General features: G+C 34.7%; 2 protein-coding genes across 2 annotated transcripts in view; both read right to left on the bottom strand.

Annotated features, from left to right (window-relative positions):
* Positions 1–6,537: 6,537 nt before the first annotated feature.
* On the bottom strand, positions 6,538–10,563 carry LOC108577003 (delta-1-pyrroline-5-carboxylate dehydrogenase, mitochondrial). The gene is made up of 7 exons (XM_017940083.1): positions 10,406–10,563; positions 8,429–8,642; positions 7,907–8,341; positions 7,362–7,772; positions 7,109–7,287; positions 6,841–7,029; positions 6,538–6,772 (listed from the first exon to the last, which is right to left on the bottom strand). The coding sequence occupies exons 1-7, from the start codon at positions 10,447–10,449 to the stop codon at positions 6,538–6,540; spliced, it is 1,707 nt and encodes a 568-aa protein (XP_017795572.1). The 5' UTR covers positions 10,450–10,563.
* Positions 10,564–11,524: 961 nt separating this feature from the next.
* The window catches only part of LOC108577032 (pre-mRNA-processing factor 40 homolog A), a 13,249-nt gene continuing 10,156 nt past the window's right edge, over positions 11,525–14,617 (bottom strand). Inside the window, exons 2-8 of the mRNA XM_017940121.1 lie at positions 14,318–14,546; positions 13,850–14,243; positions 13,316–13,753; positions 12,762–13,230; positions 12,050–12,685; positions 11,837–11,983; positions 11,525–11,722 (exon numbers count right to left, since the gene is read on the bottom strand). Coding sequence (XP_017795610.1) covers positions 11,525–11,722; positions 11,837–11,983; positions 12,050–12,685; positions 12,762–13,230; positions 13,316–13,753; positions 13,850–14,243; positions 14,318–14,546 — 2,511 coding nt within the window. The remainder of the gene's footprint in view (positions 11,723–11,836; positions 11,984–12,049; positions 12,686–12,761; positions 13,231–13,315; positions 13,754–13,849; positions 14,244–14,317; positions 14,547–14,617) is intronic.

Consider the following 14,617-nt stretch of genomic DNA (forward strand, 5'->3'; position numbering starts at 1 on the left):
TGAAACAATAGGTAGGAAGGGTTAAACATTGTTCCTCTAGAATTAATATTGCGTGAGAGCGGAGCATAAGCGTCGTATCTGAGCTGGTACCGGTGCTCCAGTACTTTTTCTTTATTCAATCTGAACGTCTTACCGAGAACTGTGTTATCCAGTTAATCACTCGGCTGCTTCTTCATCAGCTATACACAGTGACTCTATAAACGTGTCCCACTTTTCTATTTAAACGGAACGTACACTTTTTCCATCTTAACCCCACATTTAGGCAAACATATCTTTTCACACTACGTAGACAAACTGGGTCGTTGCTATCTAAGTCTAATTTTCTTTACTATTTTAGGATTTCAAAATAATCTGAACAAATTCTGAGATACTTAGGGAAAAAGAAACATCTCGGATCGAAAATCAGATAAAAAAATTCAGAAAAATTTCAGAGACTTACCAAAGTCTCTGCCACGTTGTACAATTGTTGGTTAAGTGAAATTTTCAAACTTTTTTATTGGGTCGTCGACGACCCAAATTGTCCACCAAGGGTTAAAAATGAAAATCCACCGTGGATGACCGTTTTCGATAGATTTGAATAGTATTAGGTTGATTAATTTGTTCAAAAATGAAAATCAATCGTAATGAAATTTGACAAAGGATTGTAAATATTTTTTGCTATCTTGCGTATTAGAAAATTAGTAAAAACAGGCGTTAACGAAAGATTTTTAGACGTACGTTCAAAGTATTTTTCCCACTTGAAATCTAAATACCTTTCCTCTATGGTAGGGTGAATTTTCGAAAATTTGAAGCTCAATCTTGAAGTATAATTTCATTTGAAGCGCATCGGAAAATATCGATCTGCACAATTTTCGAAAAATTAAGCAGAAAGAATTGTGCGTTCAATGCTATCTATAATTGAACTTGAGCAAATTATAAAGCTACCTTCAATTTTCTCAAGTTAAACTCCTGTAAAATCGGATTATGCAAGCAAAAGGTTCGATGAAAATGGAAATGCAAATCCCATGAATCGCGAACCAACGATTGCTTTTTCCATAATCCCCCAATAAAGGACGTATTTCGAATTGTAAACACGAATTTCCGAAAATCCGAGAAATTACCTATCGAGACTATCACTGGAAGCAAAATCGAAACTACCAAAAGATACTCGAATTTCAAAGTTCAATCCTACGAAATTGTTGCAGTAATTAATCTAATTAGCTGTACGTAGGCTCTCCTCTATTTTCAATTAACTCAATCATTCGATTGTGTACGTATATACACATACATATTATTCACGCATACACATACCGTGAAACTGTAGCTGTGTAGCTCACAGAGACACGCTTCTCGTTTGATTTTTCTCCCAAGCTGAGCTGTCCTTTGTGTACTTCAATTCGGTGCACTAGTTTCTTGTATGCAGCGGCACTTAATTCACACGAACGAATATGCTAAGTACGTAAATTGATTCGAAATCCACGCACAATCGAAACCGCTTTATTCGAGGGAGCACTGAATTTTCTACAGCACTATAATAGCACGATACAAACGTCGTTCGTCGACGCACTCGTTCGGTAGGCCCGTAAGCACTAACTGCGTACGTGACGATCTGCCCGATTGCTGCTCCCTGTTACACGAAGCAGTTCTAGGAAAAATCCTAGGCGTGTGAGTGACCCTCAAGTATGTACTTGGGCCTAGTCAACCTCACGTACCAAAACATTGCGCGAGGCTCGCGATGTTTTTTGCTAGTGAAACATAAGAAACTCGAGGAAAACATAAGAAATTCGAGCCGAACATAAGAAATTCCAGCCAGAGTTGTTGTCCGTATTATATCGAACTAAACACGAAGCTACGAGCCATTTTGAAAGTAAAACTATCGCGAGAGAGAACGATTGCTCTCGAGAGTATTTCTCGCGAGTGGACACTGCCCTTGAGCTGAACTGTCCGAGAGCATAGCTCAACTGTCTGAGAGTAAACGTGTCGAGACTTGCTCTGGAATGGATATGTAAGGATACTACTGTCGAACAGTTGCTTTCCAAACACGAAGTAGTTTCGTATTCTTGAGAGAACTCTCGTGCGAGTAAAAGATGTCAGGAAAAGAAATTGATGGAGAAATGAAATTACCGATTTAATCACTCTTCGTTGAAGAAAAATCGGTGTTGTGGAATCCAGAGGACGTAGAATATCGTAACAGAGAGAATTGTGAATATATAATAAATGTGTAAATTGATTCGAAATGAACGTCAAAATTTTTCAAAGAAATATACGCGTATAATCGAAAACGCGTTGTTCGAGCGAGCACTGTATTCCCTGCAAGATTGCAATCGCGCGGTATAAGCGACGTTCGTCGAGGCACTCGTTTTACAGCCTGGTAAACACCGACTGAGGACGAGTCGTCCTGCCCGATTTCTGATCGCTGTACGCTCGCAATTGTTCTGGGAAAAATTCGAGGCCTTAACTTCTTAGAACTCGTGATATTTCTTGCGAGCCAAACATAAGAGACGCGAGCCTCGGTCGCTGTACGTACATCGAGCCAAACATACAGCTAGTTGTCTATTCGCGCACAGAAAAGAGTTAGCGGGAAAAGAATTTTCTGATTTTATATTACTTTTATTGGCAAAACCGAGAACAAACGCGACGCACGTGGTCTTAATACAATACGCCATACTTCTTTTCGCTCAACGCATGCGCGATCGCCGCTCCCAACGCCGCTCGGCGGACGAACGCCGATCACGGTAAAAAGACGCGCCCCTTTTAAATTCAAACCGTTGCACTGTCCTTTTCAGAGTAAAACTATCGCGAGTGGACACTGCTTCTGAGAGCATCGCTCAACTCCCTGAGAATTACGACTCGAATAAACAATTGCTTTGCAAACACCAAGCAGTTTTGTATTCTTGACAGAACTCTCGTGCGAGTAAAAAAATTAGTGGAGAAATGAAATCACCGGATACACTGTTAAGAAATGCAAATTCTGTTAGAGTCTTACTTTCTTATTGTATCCCTGTCATGACGATTATTTTATTATATTTACTATTATAACTTTTATCACTTCGAGAATAAATAATTATTGGTTTCTGATTGCTTAGAATATAAGCATTATGTCATCAAAGAATTCCTTGTTTCGATATTAATCGACATTTGGCCACACTTTCACAATCACGCGGCACAAACAATCACTTCGCTATTTACGAATAATTCGAATAATCACGGCCACCTGATAATACTAAGACATCTACCACAGTGTGTGTCTAACGTTTTAACAATTGTTCAAACGAGCACAACAATTAGTATTCCAAACATTGGCAACAGATATCAGTTGCGTCGCAAATTATACTCTACCCTGCGTTTACATTTAATCGTAATCGTGTCAGTTTCCAATTCATACGTGTGAGAACGTGCAACAAATCGAACGCATCGAAAACACAGAGAGAAACCGATTAATTTCGTAGTATGATCATCCATCACTATTACGTCAATTTCAGATTACCGTGAAGAAGGGAGCCACGTTCCTTCTCTGGTACACAAGATGGTCAAAGATGTGTGTGTGTGCGCGCAAGCCACTCGAAAAAAGTAGTCATTTAGTCGAGCCGAAAAAACTGAGGTCCTGAAAGGGCTCAACTCGAGAAAGGAAAGAAAGAACGAACGGACGGCGGAGTCGGGGCAGCGAAAGATGGATGAAGAAAAAACGGCGTGGAAGGCGAGGACGGTTGGCCATCCGCCTCATCTGCTGTTGAAAAGGTGAGAATCTTGATTTGAGTGAGCGCTTTAGATCGACGCGCCCGGAAAAGTCGTAAAAAAGCTCGAAGAGAACGCCAGGAAATCCTTCGGCAAAGCCATTAACGGCGATTTCTCCTAAGCCATCGAATCCCTCTTCTTCCGTCGGTGTCTTCCAGTGTCAACCCCATTCCAGGTCTCGTCAAAGCGACGCCATCGACGTGCCGTGAAAAAGAAAAGAGGTGTGAGAAAGGGAGAGAGAGTGAGAGAGAGAGAGTGAGTGAGTGAAGTGCGGTGCGAGAGGTGAGCAGAGCGGAAATGGTGGAAGGTACACGTCGGCCAGGCGAAGCAACGAAGGGAAATGGGGAACTGTGAAGAATGCAAATGCTATGATTAAGATGCAGCAAGAGAGATAGTAGCAATTTTGTTGTTGCGTTGACAGCTACAAGATTGCGTGAAAAAAATGTTGAAATTTACTGCAGCAAGGCATTCGGGTAGAGATATGTTTAAGGGGTGTGTTTAGCGTTTTCTTTTTTTCGATTGGAAAAAAGTAGTTGGAGATGTTAATATTGGAAAATATTATTTATTAGAATGATATACTTTGTAATTAAATGAGAATGAAATTAGCGAAGCATCCGTGTTTTAATTTACAACACTTTGTCGTCTTTATGTACTTAGACACAATTCTTTTTACCAAGCATAGGTAAGGTAGAATAGGTAAAGGACAAAAGGTAATGACACCAGGTATAATTGTGAAAATTTTGTTCGAGTATTAAGTATAATAAAATTTAAATAAAGATACCTTTTATACATTTCTGCCTTTAGATGTTACAGTTTTCTTAAATTGGAGGAAATACGTATATCGATTGTTTTCGATCGGTTACACTGCGGCCTCTGTGAACGTACAGTCGAAGTATGGAATTAATATTTCAACATATGGTCAATATTAAAATTGTCACTAAACAATAAAATACACTTCGATTTAAATTGTATCGTTATAAGTTTTATTAGTAGATATAAACACAGACGAGGTACAGAATAGACCAGACCTTGCACCTAATGTATTTTTGTGTCCAACGTTCTGAAATACCGATCGTATAAAAAAATCAGAGCTTTTGTTATGCCCTCTACGATATAAAGCGGTGAGTTTAGGAATTACATACAATCCAACCATCAAGGATAGTAAAATCGGCAGTTGTAAAAAATCCTCTTTTATCAAATTTGCATATAAGATACATATGTACATATATTGGATTGCGTGTGTAGAATTGTTCACGATCTTCTAACAACAGTAGAACACATGCATGTGGTGAATCATCTACTAATAAACAATTACGTTACTTTCTTATTTGTAATTTCATAGTTACGTTTAATTCTAATTCTAACCACTGCTAATATTGTAATCTTAGTCTATGCTAAATCGGTAACGTGCGACATGAAAATGGTAAGGGTCTTCAGGTCCCCAAAGTCCCGAACAAAAAATTCTATAAGATACTAGAGGTCTATCCTGTACCACAGCTTGTACGTCATCTGTAGTGATAGGTCTATTCTGTACCTTGTCTCTGCTGTAGCATTTAGTTCGTATTGATAAATTATTTGATGATTAAAGAGTAATTTTTATCATCGTTAACCCTAAGTTTTCAGGACTCTAAAAGATACTGTGAACAAATACCAACGATCGCAATGATAAGTCGAAATCAAACAATCGATAACTTAGTTGAGAAATTTACATTACAGATATCTAATTGTATAGTGTTTTATTGCTATGGTACACTTAAAATAAATTACATCATAACATCAGCCACAACATATAACATATTATTGTATATTTAATTAGTAATCATTGTTCGACTTGCAAGACGCTTTGTCTCAATCACACTGTCAACAATAACATGCCCAAACGATCGACGATCAGGCTTGACAACACAATTTAAGGGTAACTTTTGCATTTTACTGTGTTCGTCCCGCGTCTACATATTGTCTTGTAAGTTACACAGTAAAATGAATGTTTACGCTGCGCGTTTATAACGTAACACCGGCGATTGAAAACGATCTATATAAGAATATAAAAAAGTAAGGTCAGAAAAACACAACGGATGGTTTTCCTAACTAGTACGCATTCATCACAATCTTTAAACACACCCCCAGATGTTACATATCTCGATCATCATACTTGACTATTATCGTTATAAAATTTCATGTATCATTCCAATGTACGACCAAACAGAAATGCCTCTTTGTTTGCGAACACGTATAATTCCTGAGATATTAAAATATTATTATTGTACTGAAACATGATCTTAATAATACGCACTCTACACGCTGCGATTTGCAGAACATTAATTTCATCTATTAGCAATAAATATTACAGTGGATTTGTATTTATGTTGAAACTACTGTGACAGCAGTTCTGTAAACATTTATTTTCGTATTCGTCTTCCTTGCACGCTACTTAACGCCAAACCGACAAACACATTTCTTTATTTTAAAAAAAAAAAAAAAAAAAAAAAAGAAATCAATAACGAAGAAAAAAAAATCCCTCAACTCTTTCTCTCCGTTATCACCAAGCACCCTTTACTCCTATCTCAACGTGAATTACTTCGTGTATAAGCAGTTTGCTTCATAGTAAAAATTCCTACAAAGTCCATGTCACTTGCATTGTGAGTGCAAATAGCGCCTTGTACGTAAATTCAACGAATCCACGTAAAGGAATGCATGAAGATATTTCGTAATTTTTATCGATCAATCATGAAAATTTGCATTTTTTAATTTGTAACAGAAGATACTTTTGCACGGTATATGCATCTTCCTGATATTACTGTAAGCTGTTAATGATATTTACATCTAAGACCTCATGTACTCGTAATCATGTTCACGCAAAGGAACAAATGTTTCTTTGATTGATTGTGGCGATGCCCAACGAAGAACGTAATGAGGACCGCCAGCTTTATCATTTGTACCAGACATTCGACTGCCACCGAACGGCTGTTGGCCAACAACCGATCCTGTCGATTTGTCGTTAACGTAAAAATTACCAGCTGTATATTTAAATTCCTCGAGAGCCCTCTTCGCCCATTGTCTGAAAGAAAATGGCATACAATGAGAGAAAATATAAATAAATATTTTAAGAGAAATTAAAATGCTTACTCGTCTTGCGAAAATATCGATCCAGTTAAAGCATAAGGAGTCGAAGATTCTACTAATTTCATCGTTTCGTCGAGTTCCGTATCCTTATAAACATATATTGTCAGCACAGGGCCAAATATTTCTTCTGTTATTATCTTATCTTTCGGATTCTTTGATACTACTATTGTTGGATCAATGAAATATCCACGCCTAATGAAAAAAAAAACTGAATTACAAATGATACTAATGACATATGTATTTTACTAATTATACGTAAAATGAAACATACGAATCATCATATTTTCCACCACCAATGATTTCTAAATCCGGCGATTTTTTGGCATGATCAATATAACAGGATATTCTCTTAAATGCGGCTGCGTCTATAACGGCTCCGGTGAACACGGTAAAATCTCTAACGTCACCAATCTTAAGTGTGTCACGAATCGATAAAAGACCCTCCTTGATCTATACATAATAACGGTTAACAATAGCAAGTTTCTCTTAAAAATTGGAGCTAAAAATATATATGTAAAATATACCTTAGGCCATAATGATTCTGGAACATACATTCTACTGCAAGCTGAACACTTTTGGCCATTGAATTCAAACGAACTTTTTATGGTTCCATTTACAACTGATTCCACGTCAGCACTCGGGTGTACGAAGTGATAATTTTTACCACCGCATTCACCTATTAATTTGGGATAATTCTTATATTTGTTCAAATTTTGACCCACTTGCATCCATAAATGATTAAACGTTGGAACTGATCCAGTAAAATTAATTCCAGACAAGTAAGGTGAAGCAGTTATTACGTCGCCAAACACAGGGCCTTTACATGGAATAAAATTCACTACACCTGGTGGTACACCAGCTTCCCTACATATTTTAAAGATCCACCAATTAGAAAGTAAAGCTGTATCAGATGGTTTCCAAAGAACTGCATTGCCCTGAAAAATTTTTATACAAAATCTTTTTATACCCATGCACTGAATTTGAATTTATCTTCAATTCTTCAATATCTTTTTCAATTCATCTATTTGACAACATTCATACAAATGAAATAATAGAAAAAAATGCAAACCATTAGAGCAGGTGTATAGCTAAGATTACCACCAATAGCAGTAAAGTTGAATGGTGATACTGCTGCAACAAAACCATCCATCCCTCTGTATCTCATAGAATTCAATGTTTCTTTACGATTGGGTGAGATTGGTTGATATTTTAAAGCCTCTTTAGCAAAATACCCATGCATTCTAAAGAAATCAATTAATTCTGCTGCACTATCAATTTCTGCTTGAATAACAGTTTTACTCTGTCCAAGCATTGTGGCAGCATTTAATTGTTGTCTATATTTATTTGCCATTAAGTCAGCTGCCCTCAACCAAATGTCTAAACGTTTTTCAATTGGACATTTTTCCCATTCACGTTGAGCCTTTACAGCAACATCTATTGACTTTTTGACTAGATTAGGTGATGCCCAATGATACTTTGCAATCTTTGCTTCATGATTATGTGGCTAAAACAAGAATTATTATCACTAGTATATAGTTTAGTTTTCTTATTTTTATTTAATAAATTATTATTATTGTATTTTATAACTTACCATAACTTGGTATTTACATGAATTAGTTTTAATTTCCTCATTTCCAATAACCAATGGTACTTCTTCACATTCCTTGGACATTTTATCCAAAACCTTTTCCAGTTCGGCCCTTTCAGGGCTGCCCTTTTTATAAGTAAGGATAGGTTCATTTTCTAATGGAAAGTCAACAGGATTGGGTACTGGTACTATTGTTCCTAAGCACCTTGTACTGACTCTGGTCATAAAATATTAAATATATATACTTTTCAGTGATAAAAATCTATAAATCCAGATTATTTCATTTACAACATTTTTGTCAACTATTGTCATATTTCCTGTTTAATTACTTATAAATGTACTTATGTCTATATTTACTAATACACAACATAATGTGGTCAAAGGAAGTACATATTAGCTTTTAAGCTTGTCTTGATATCATCTCTAAATATTTATCTGTGTACTTTGTAATAAGAGCTAAACCTATAATGTTATCTCCAACTTGAGGTTTCCTTAAGAACTATATATATTCACTTTCTATATTATTCTATCAATGAAGTCCATAAACTATGATTTATTATAATCAATAATCACAATAATAATATAAAAATAATAAAAATAAAAAAATTCCAGTAATATGTTACATAAAAGAAAAAAGGGGAGAAATTATTTTGAGGAGAGAAAGACTTTATTTTAAACTTACTTACATGTGTCAAACCGACACCATGATCAGAGTATTATGTAACACAATCTCAGTAACCCATGTTATTACAGTTATCACTTTCAGTACTAATTATGCGAAAAAAGATACGATAACAAAAATTACCCTAATTGATTTAAATCAATGGAAGTGCAGATAAATTAAACGGGTGAAATGAATGAGATGATATAGAGGTACGCTCGTTTTAATTATAGAACACGATTTCAAGGTAAAAATGTACCGTTTTTAATAATACGAACGTTCCTTTCCAACATATCGTAAAATATAATATTTCCGCTCGTTCGTTACAAATTATTTTAACAAATTTCTACGTTTAACATGGTGAAGAGAATTGGTAGTGAACTTAAACAAAAATCACATATCGATCAACGAATATTGAGGCCATCATATAAAATCGCTGTGTAATTTACACATTTACAAGCAAGCGGTAAAATAACGTGCACTATGGCAGATGTTACTGTGTGTTGTAAGCATATGTATTAGTCTGTAAAAATATGTTCCAAGGACGCGCGTACATATGAGAAATAAACTAAATAATAAATAGTATTGATATGTAATATAATTGTTAAAAATATGAATACTTATGAGAAATTTTATAAGAATCATTTGGCAAAACAATTAGAGTTAATGTATGCATATAGCATAAGTGACACGATACGTTGCCGGTAAAATGATTAATGTACAAGTTATAAACTGCATATCGTTGAAATGCATGCTTCCGAATTTGTATACCCCCGTATACTCATTTGCGCATCGCAATGATTAATATTAAGTCGTACGATCGTTAAATTTGGCAAGGCACATATTGTTTCCTTTTTTTCTACAAAGAAAAAAACCTGCAGCAAGAGACACGTTAAATAGATTATTGAAAAAAAGTTTGTGAAGAAAGTTAAATAGACGAAAATACATTGTCGAAAATGTTAATTGATGGACTATCGAAAAACACCTTTCACGTCCGTTTTAGAATGGAAAATTCCTACGGAACCCGTAAAGTAGTCTATCCTTTTCGTAAACGAAGAGGTATCATACGAACAGAGAAGATTAGACGAAGAAAACGAACCGGAGGACCAATAACACACCAATAAGCTGACATCTACATACATGCGCGCCCCTTCATTTATGTGATCGTTTGTTATATGGTGCATATGTCAATTCACGGAAATAATCAATATACCATAACAGGACTTGATGTGCGTGGTGAAACAGTAAAACAAAAATGATCAAATTTTTGTTTCACAAATACATGTATTTCACTGACAATTTCGCATTTGGCTACTCACTTTTGACTGTTAGCTATTAACGCTTGACGGCAAAGACTCAACATTGTTTTTTTATTTTATTTATTTCCTTGGATAATTTTTTATATGAACACCTTCACCTTAGTCGTACGAATTTTGCTGAACTATCAATGAGGCTTACTCACTATAATCACCGTAAAGACCGATCAAGATACTGGACTGTCGAAACTACGAAAGTAGACAGTGGCAACCATCGAGCAAATAGTGAGCCAAACCTCCCTCCATAGGTACCCCACCCTCCGTCAATTCAACTATGAAGCAGGACCGTAATGAGATTCCGAAAAATGGGGCGTCTATTAATTTGTAAGTAAAAATATAGCAAAAGTGGTAATATGCGGTACAAACGCTAAACGTGTATTAGATATTTCATAAAATTCTTTATTTGAAATTATTCCATAATGTTCATGGATAATCATTTAAAATCATAGAACGAAAATTTTAGTATCAAAACATAATAACAGTATGAACTTTTTAACTACTATTAATTGTGAATTACTTACACGTAAATATTACAAAAGGAAGTACAATAATGCATTGAACTATCATTGTTACTTTGATAAGGCGAAAGAATTTTAACAGATTTGTTTCATGAAAAATTAACGAAGCAAAAATCGTTTTATTTTTAAAATCGAAATTTGACAAATTACACAAATACTGAAGTTATTTTTTTCTCTTTATGTAAACAAGGTAAATATAATGCTATAATTCAAGTATGTATAATTCAGTTATTTTCATTTCTTGCAAGTTTTAGAAATAATTTGACAATTTTTCTGTATTCCAAACGTATATATTTCAAAGATCTTAAAATATAATGAAACGTAAAAATTTCTCTTAGAAAAATGTACAATGAAAATGTGTATCACAGAGACATTATATAAGAGAATTTATTTTCGTAGATTTATGATTCATTGCATATTAGAAACTGTTGGCAGCTTTAAACTTTTCCGTTTTTTCTTTCTTTTTTGACTAGCAAAAATTATAAAGGAACTTTACCAATATATTTATCAAATAAAAGAATAATTCAATTTGTACAAATAACATTTAATTTAATATTGTAATTATCTAAAATTACATAAGATATCATCAGCAAATAGACACTTTTCAATTATCTTCTTGCTGCATTTGTAATTCGCGTAATAGTTGCGCTCTTTGTTTTTCTAACTCATCCTCTGAAAGTTCGTGATGTTCAGCATTTTCAGTAACAGATCCTTCACTATGAGCAGAAGCTCTTCTATGCTTTTCTTCTTTACGTTTCCTTTCCGGAGACTCTTCAGAGGATGGAAGTCTTGAATGTGACCGCTATATAAAAGGATTACGTAAAATTGTTTATTTTAAGTAAACTACTCAAGTGACTTAAATTTTACAGAAATTAAAAAATTCTATTAATTATATTATACAATTATTTTCACTTACGGAATGACTGCGACCTCTCTTCTTTTTGCTCTTCTTTCTTTTTGACTTTCTAGTATCAGATTCAGAACTATCTGATTTGCTAGGAACGCTTGGAGAACGTGACTTATGCCTTTTTTTTTTTAAACCTTTGTCACTACTTTCTGATTCCTATCAAACAAACATACAATAATTTGTTATAAATTTTAAAATTCTAGTATTATATTATATACTTACACTGTGTGATCGAGACCGTGATTTTCGTTTCACCTTTTTTGTCTTTTTCTTCTTACTTCTAATATGATGATGACTGCAACTTTCTTCAAGTTCATGTTGATATTCCTTAAAAATTCTAACTCTTTCGCTTTCTAATGTTATTGCTTTGAAGTCTGGTTCTTCTTCAATTTTACTTCTTACGTCTTCCCACGTCATTTGATAATCCACATTAAGGGACTTTAGTAAATTTTTGAAAAAAGTTTCTAATTTTTTAAACTTCCGAGTTTCTTCCTTTACACGTTCTTTTTCTCGTGCTTCAGCTTTTTCAAGTAGTAAATTATATGTTAATTTGACGTTGCCTGCGTCTAATGTTGCAGATTTTCGATCTTCACATACGACGGTAGCAAACTCTTCGAAAGTGGTATTAACTTGCACTTCAAAATTCTTATCTTTCAGGATTTCTCTTATAATTTTCTTTTCGTCGTGAAACCTGGATTTCAAATCCTCAACGTAAAATTTAAAAAGATCTAGAGGAGTTGATCCCGATTGTCCAAGCATAGCTGAAAATCTTAAGTCGGCAGATAACATTGGATACAGTTCTACCCAAAGTGACATTGATGTTAATTTTCCTTGTTCGTGCAATTCGTCCAGTAAGCTCTGAAAAATAAGTTTTTTCAACAAAATAAGTCAGTTATAAATATGATATAAAGTTTAAAAACACCACGAAACTTACTATAAAAGCATCTCTATTTTTTCTTTCTTGTCGTTTCCTACGTTTTTTCTCGTGCTCTTTTTCTTCTTCTTCATCTTTTTCTAGTTGACGTATGTGATTTTCAAAAACCAGTAAAGCATCTTCTTTATCCATTTCTAACAAATCTGCATCTTCTGCAAAAGCTGCATGTTGTAAAAGTAATGCTTGTGCTTCTTGCCAAGTAGTTCTATATGTAACATCAGTCATGGTATCTAAAACTTGTGCTAATCTTTTAGTATTTCTCTTTTTCAGTTGTTTTGCTTCTTCTTTTTCTCGTTTAGCCAAATTGAAAATAACGTCCTCGTAAATATCCCTGCGATCTGAATCACCAACAGCTCTCCATACTTCCAAATTACCAAACATTTCTTCACATTTGTAATATTTTGTTGTACTTGTCATTCTATCATTTTCTAATAAAAATTGCTCCAAATCTTCTTTGGCTTTTTTCAATCTGTTTGACACAATTTGTCACATTTTCTGTTTTGTCTCATATGTTTAAATTTTAGCCTTGCATAATACTATACAATGCTACTTACCTTAATCTTTCTTGTTCACGTTCCTCTTTAAGCTTTTGTGTCTTATATGCATTGAATGCTTGCTTACGTTCATTTAGTTTTTTCATTTGTGGATATCTAGGATCACTTTGAATTAATTTTACTGCCTGTTCCCACGTAGCATTTGATGGTACATCTCTTTCTCTTAATAATTCTTTAAATGCCTCAATTGCTTCCTTTTTATCTTTGAACTGCATTTTTGGTTCAGGAGTACTAGTGCGACTATCATTTGCTGATCCTTTTGCAGAATTACTATCTTCATCTGGCTTTGCAGGTGGAGTAGGAATGTTTATTGCTGCAAGAGTTGCAGCCATTGCTTGTTCAATTGCAGACTTTCCACCTGGTTCTGGTGTACTAGTTTGAGATGTATTTGTAATTGCAACATTTGGAGATAAATGCTGCATAGCTGCAGGAACTATACTGAAAAACCAAAATATTGATTATTATTCACACTTGCTACCTTGTATATATACTTTATTATATTATTGATTACAAAAAATGTAAGTTTTTACTAACGTATTTGTAGCACTTGCAACAACTGCTGCAGCTGCTGCTGCAGCCTCTTCAGCTGCAATTCTTGTTTTCAATTCTTCTAGCTCTGTAGGTATAGTCCACCTAGATTCTTTAGTTGTTACATTATGATAATACACTTTTCCATTCTCTGATTTATATTCTTTCCAAGGACACTGTGATAAAAGTAGTTCACTAGGAGTTTTCAATTCATCTGGTTTTTCCCACAAAGATTGCTTTGTAACACTATTATAATAATATGTCCTTCCATCTGGAGCTTTATGTTCAGTCCAATCAGTCTTCTTTTCTGTTGATGTAATAGGTTGAACACCTGATGCAACTTCACTTGCTATAGGTGCTGGGGGAGGAATACCTGGTGCTGTTATTTGAGGAGGAGCAGCTAAAATACAAATGATATTTTAATAAAACACTACTTCTAAAAATTGTCAAGTATTCTTACGTAAAAGTATTGACCTATAACTCCAGCATCTGGTGGAGGAGCAGCAGTAATTGGAAAACTAAAACCAGGAGGAGGTATAGAAAACTGTGGTGGCATTATGCCCGGTGGACCAGGTGGAAGGCTAGGAGGAGGTATGAAAGGTGCAGTAGGCATTATAGGTGGTACAAAACTGGAAGCAATGTTTGGAGTAGCTGGTGGAAACCCAGGTACTGCAGCAGGTGGAGGTATACCATCATTTGAAGCCTATAACATATTGCAATATGAAATAGGTTAAATGTAAAAATAAAATTAAAAATATCTGTAATTATATTTTA

The sequence above is a fragment of the Habropoda laboriosa genome, unplaced genomic scaffold, assembly GCF_001263275.1.
Source record: "Habropoda laboriosa isolate 0110345459 unplaced genomic scaffold, ASM126327v1 scaffold440, whole genome shotgun sequence".
Lineage (NCBI taxonomy): Eukaryota > Metazoa > Arthropoda > Insecta > Hymenoptera > Apidae > Habropoda > Habropoda laboriosa.

Coding starts and splice junctions, on each gene's coding strand:
- LOC108577003 (XM_017940083.1), bottom strand. CDS start 10,449: ATGTTGAGTCTTTGCCGTCAAGCGTTAATAGCTAACAGTCAAAA. Junction 7,773..7,906: donor GCTATACACCTGCTCTAATG/GTTTGCATTTTT, acceptor AAAATTTTTCAG/GGCAATGCAGTTCTTTGGAA. Junction 7,030..7,108: donor GGTGGAAAATATGATGATTC/GTATGTTTCATT, acceptor TTTTTTCATTAG/GCGTGGATATTTCATTGATC.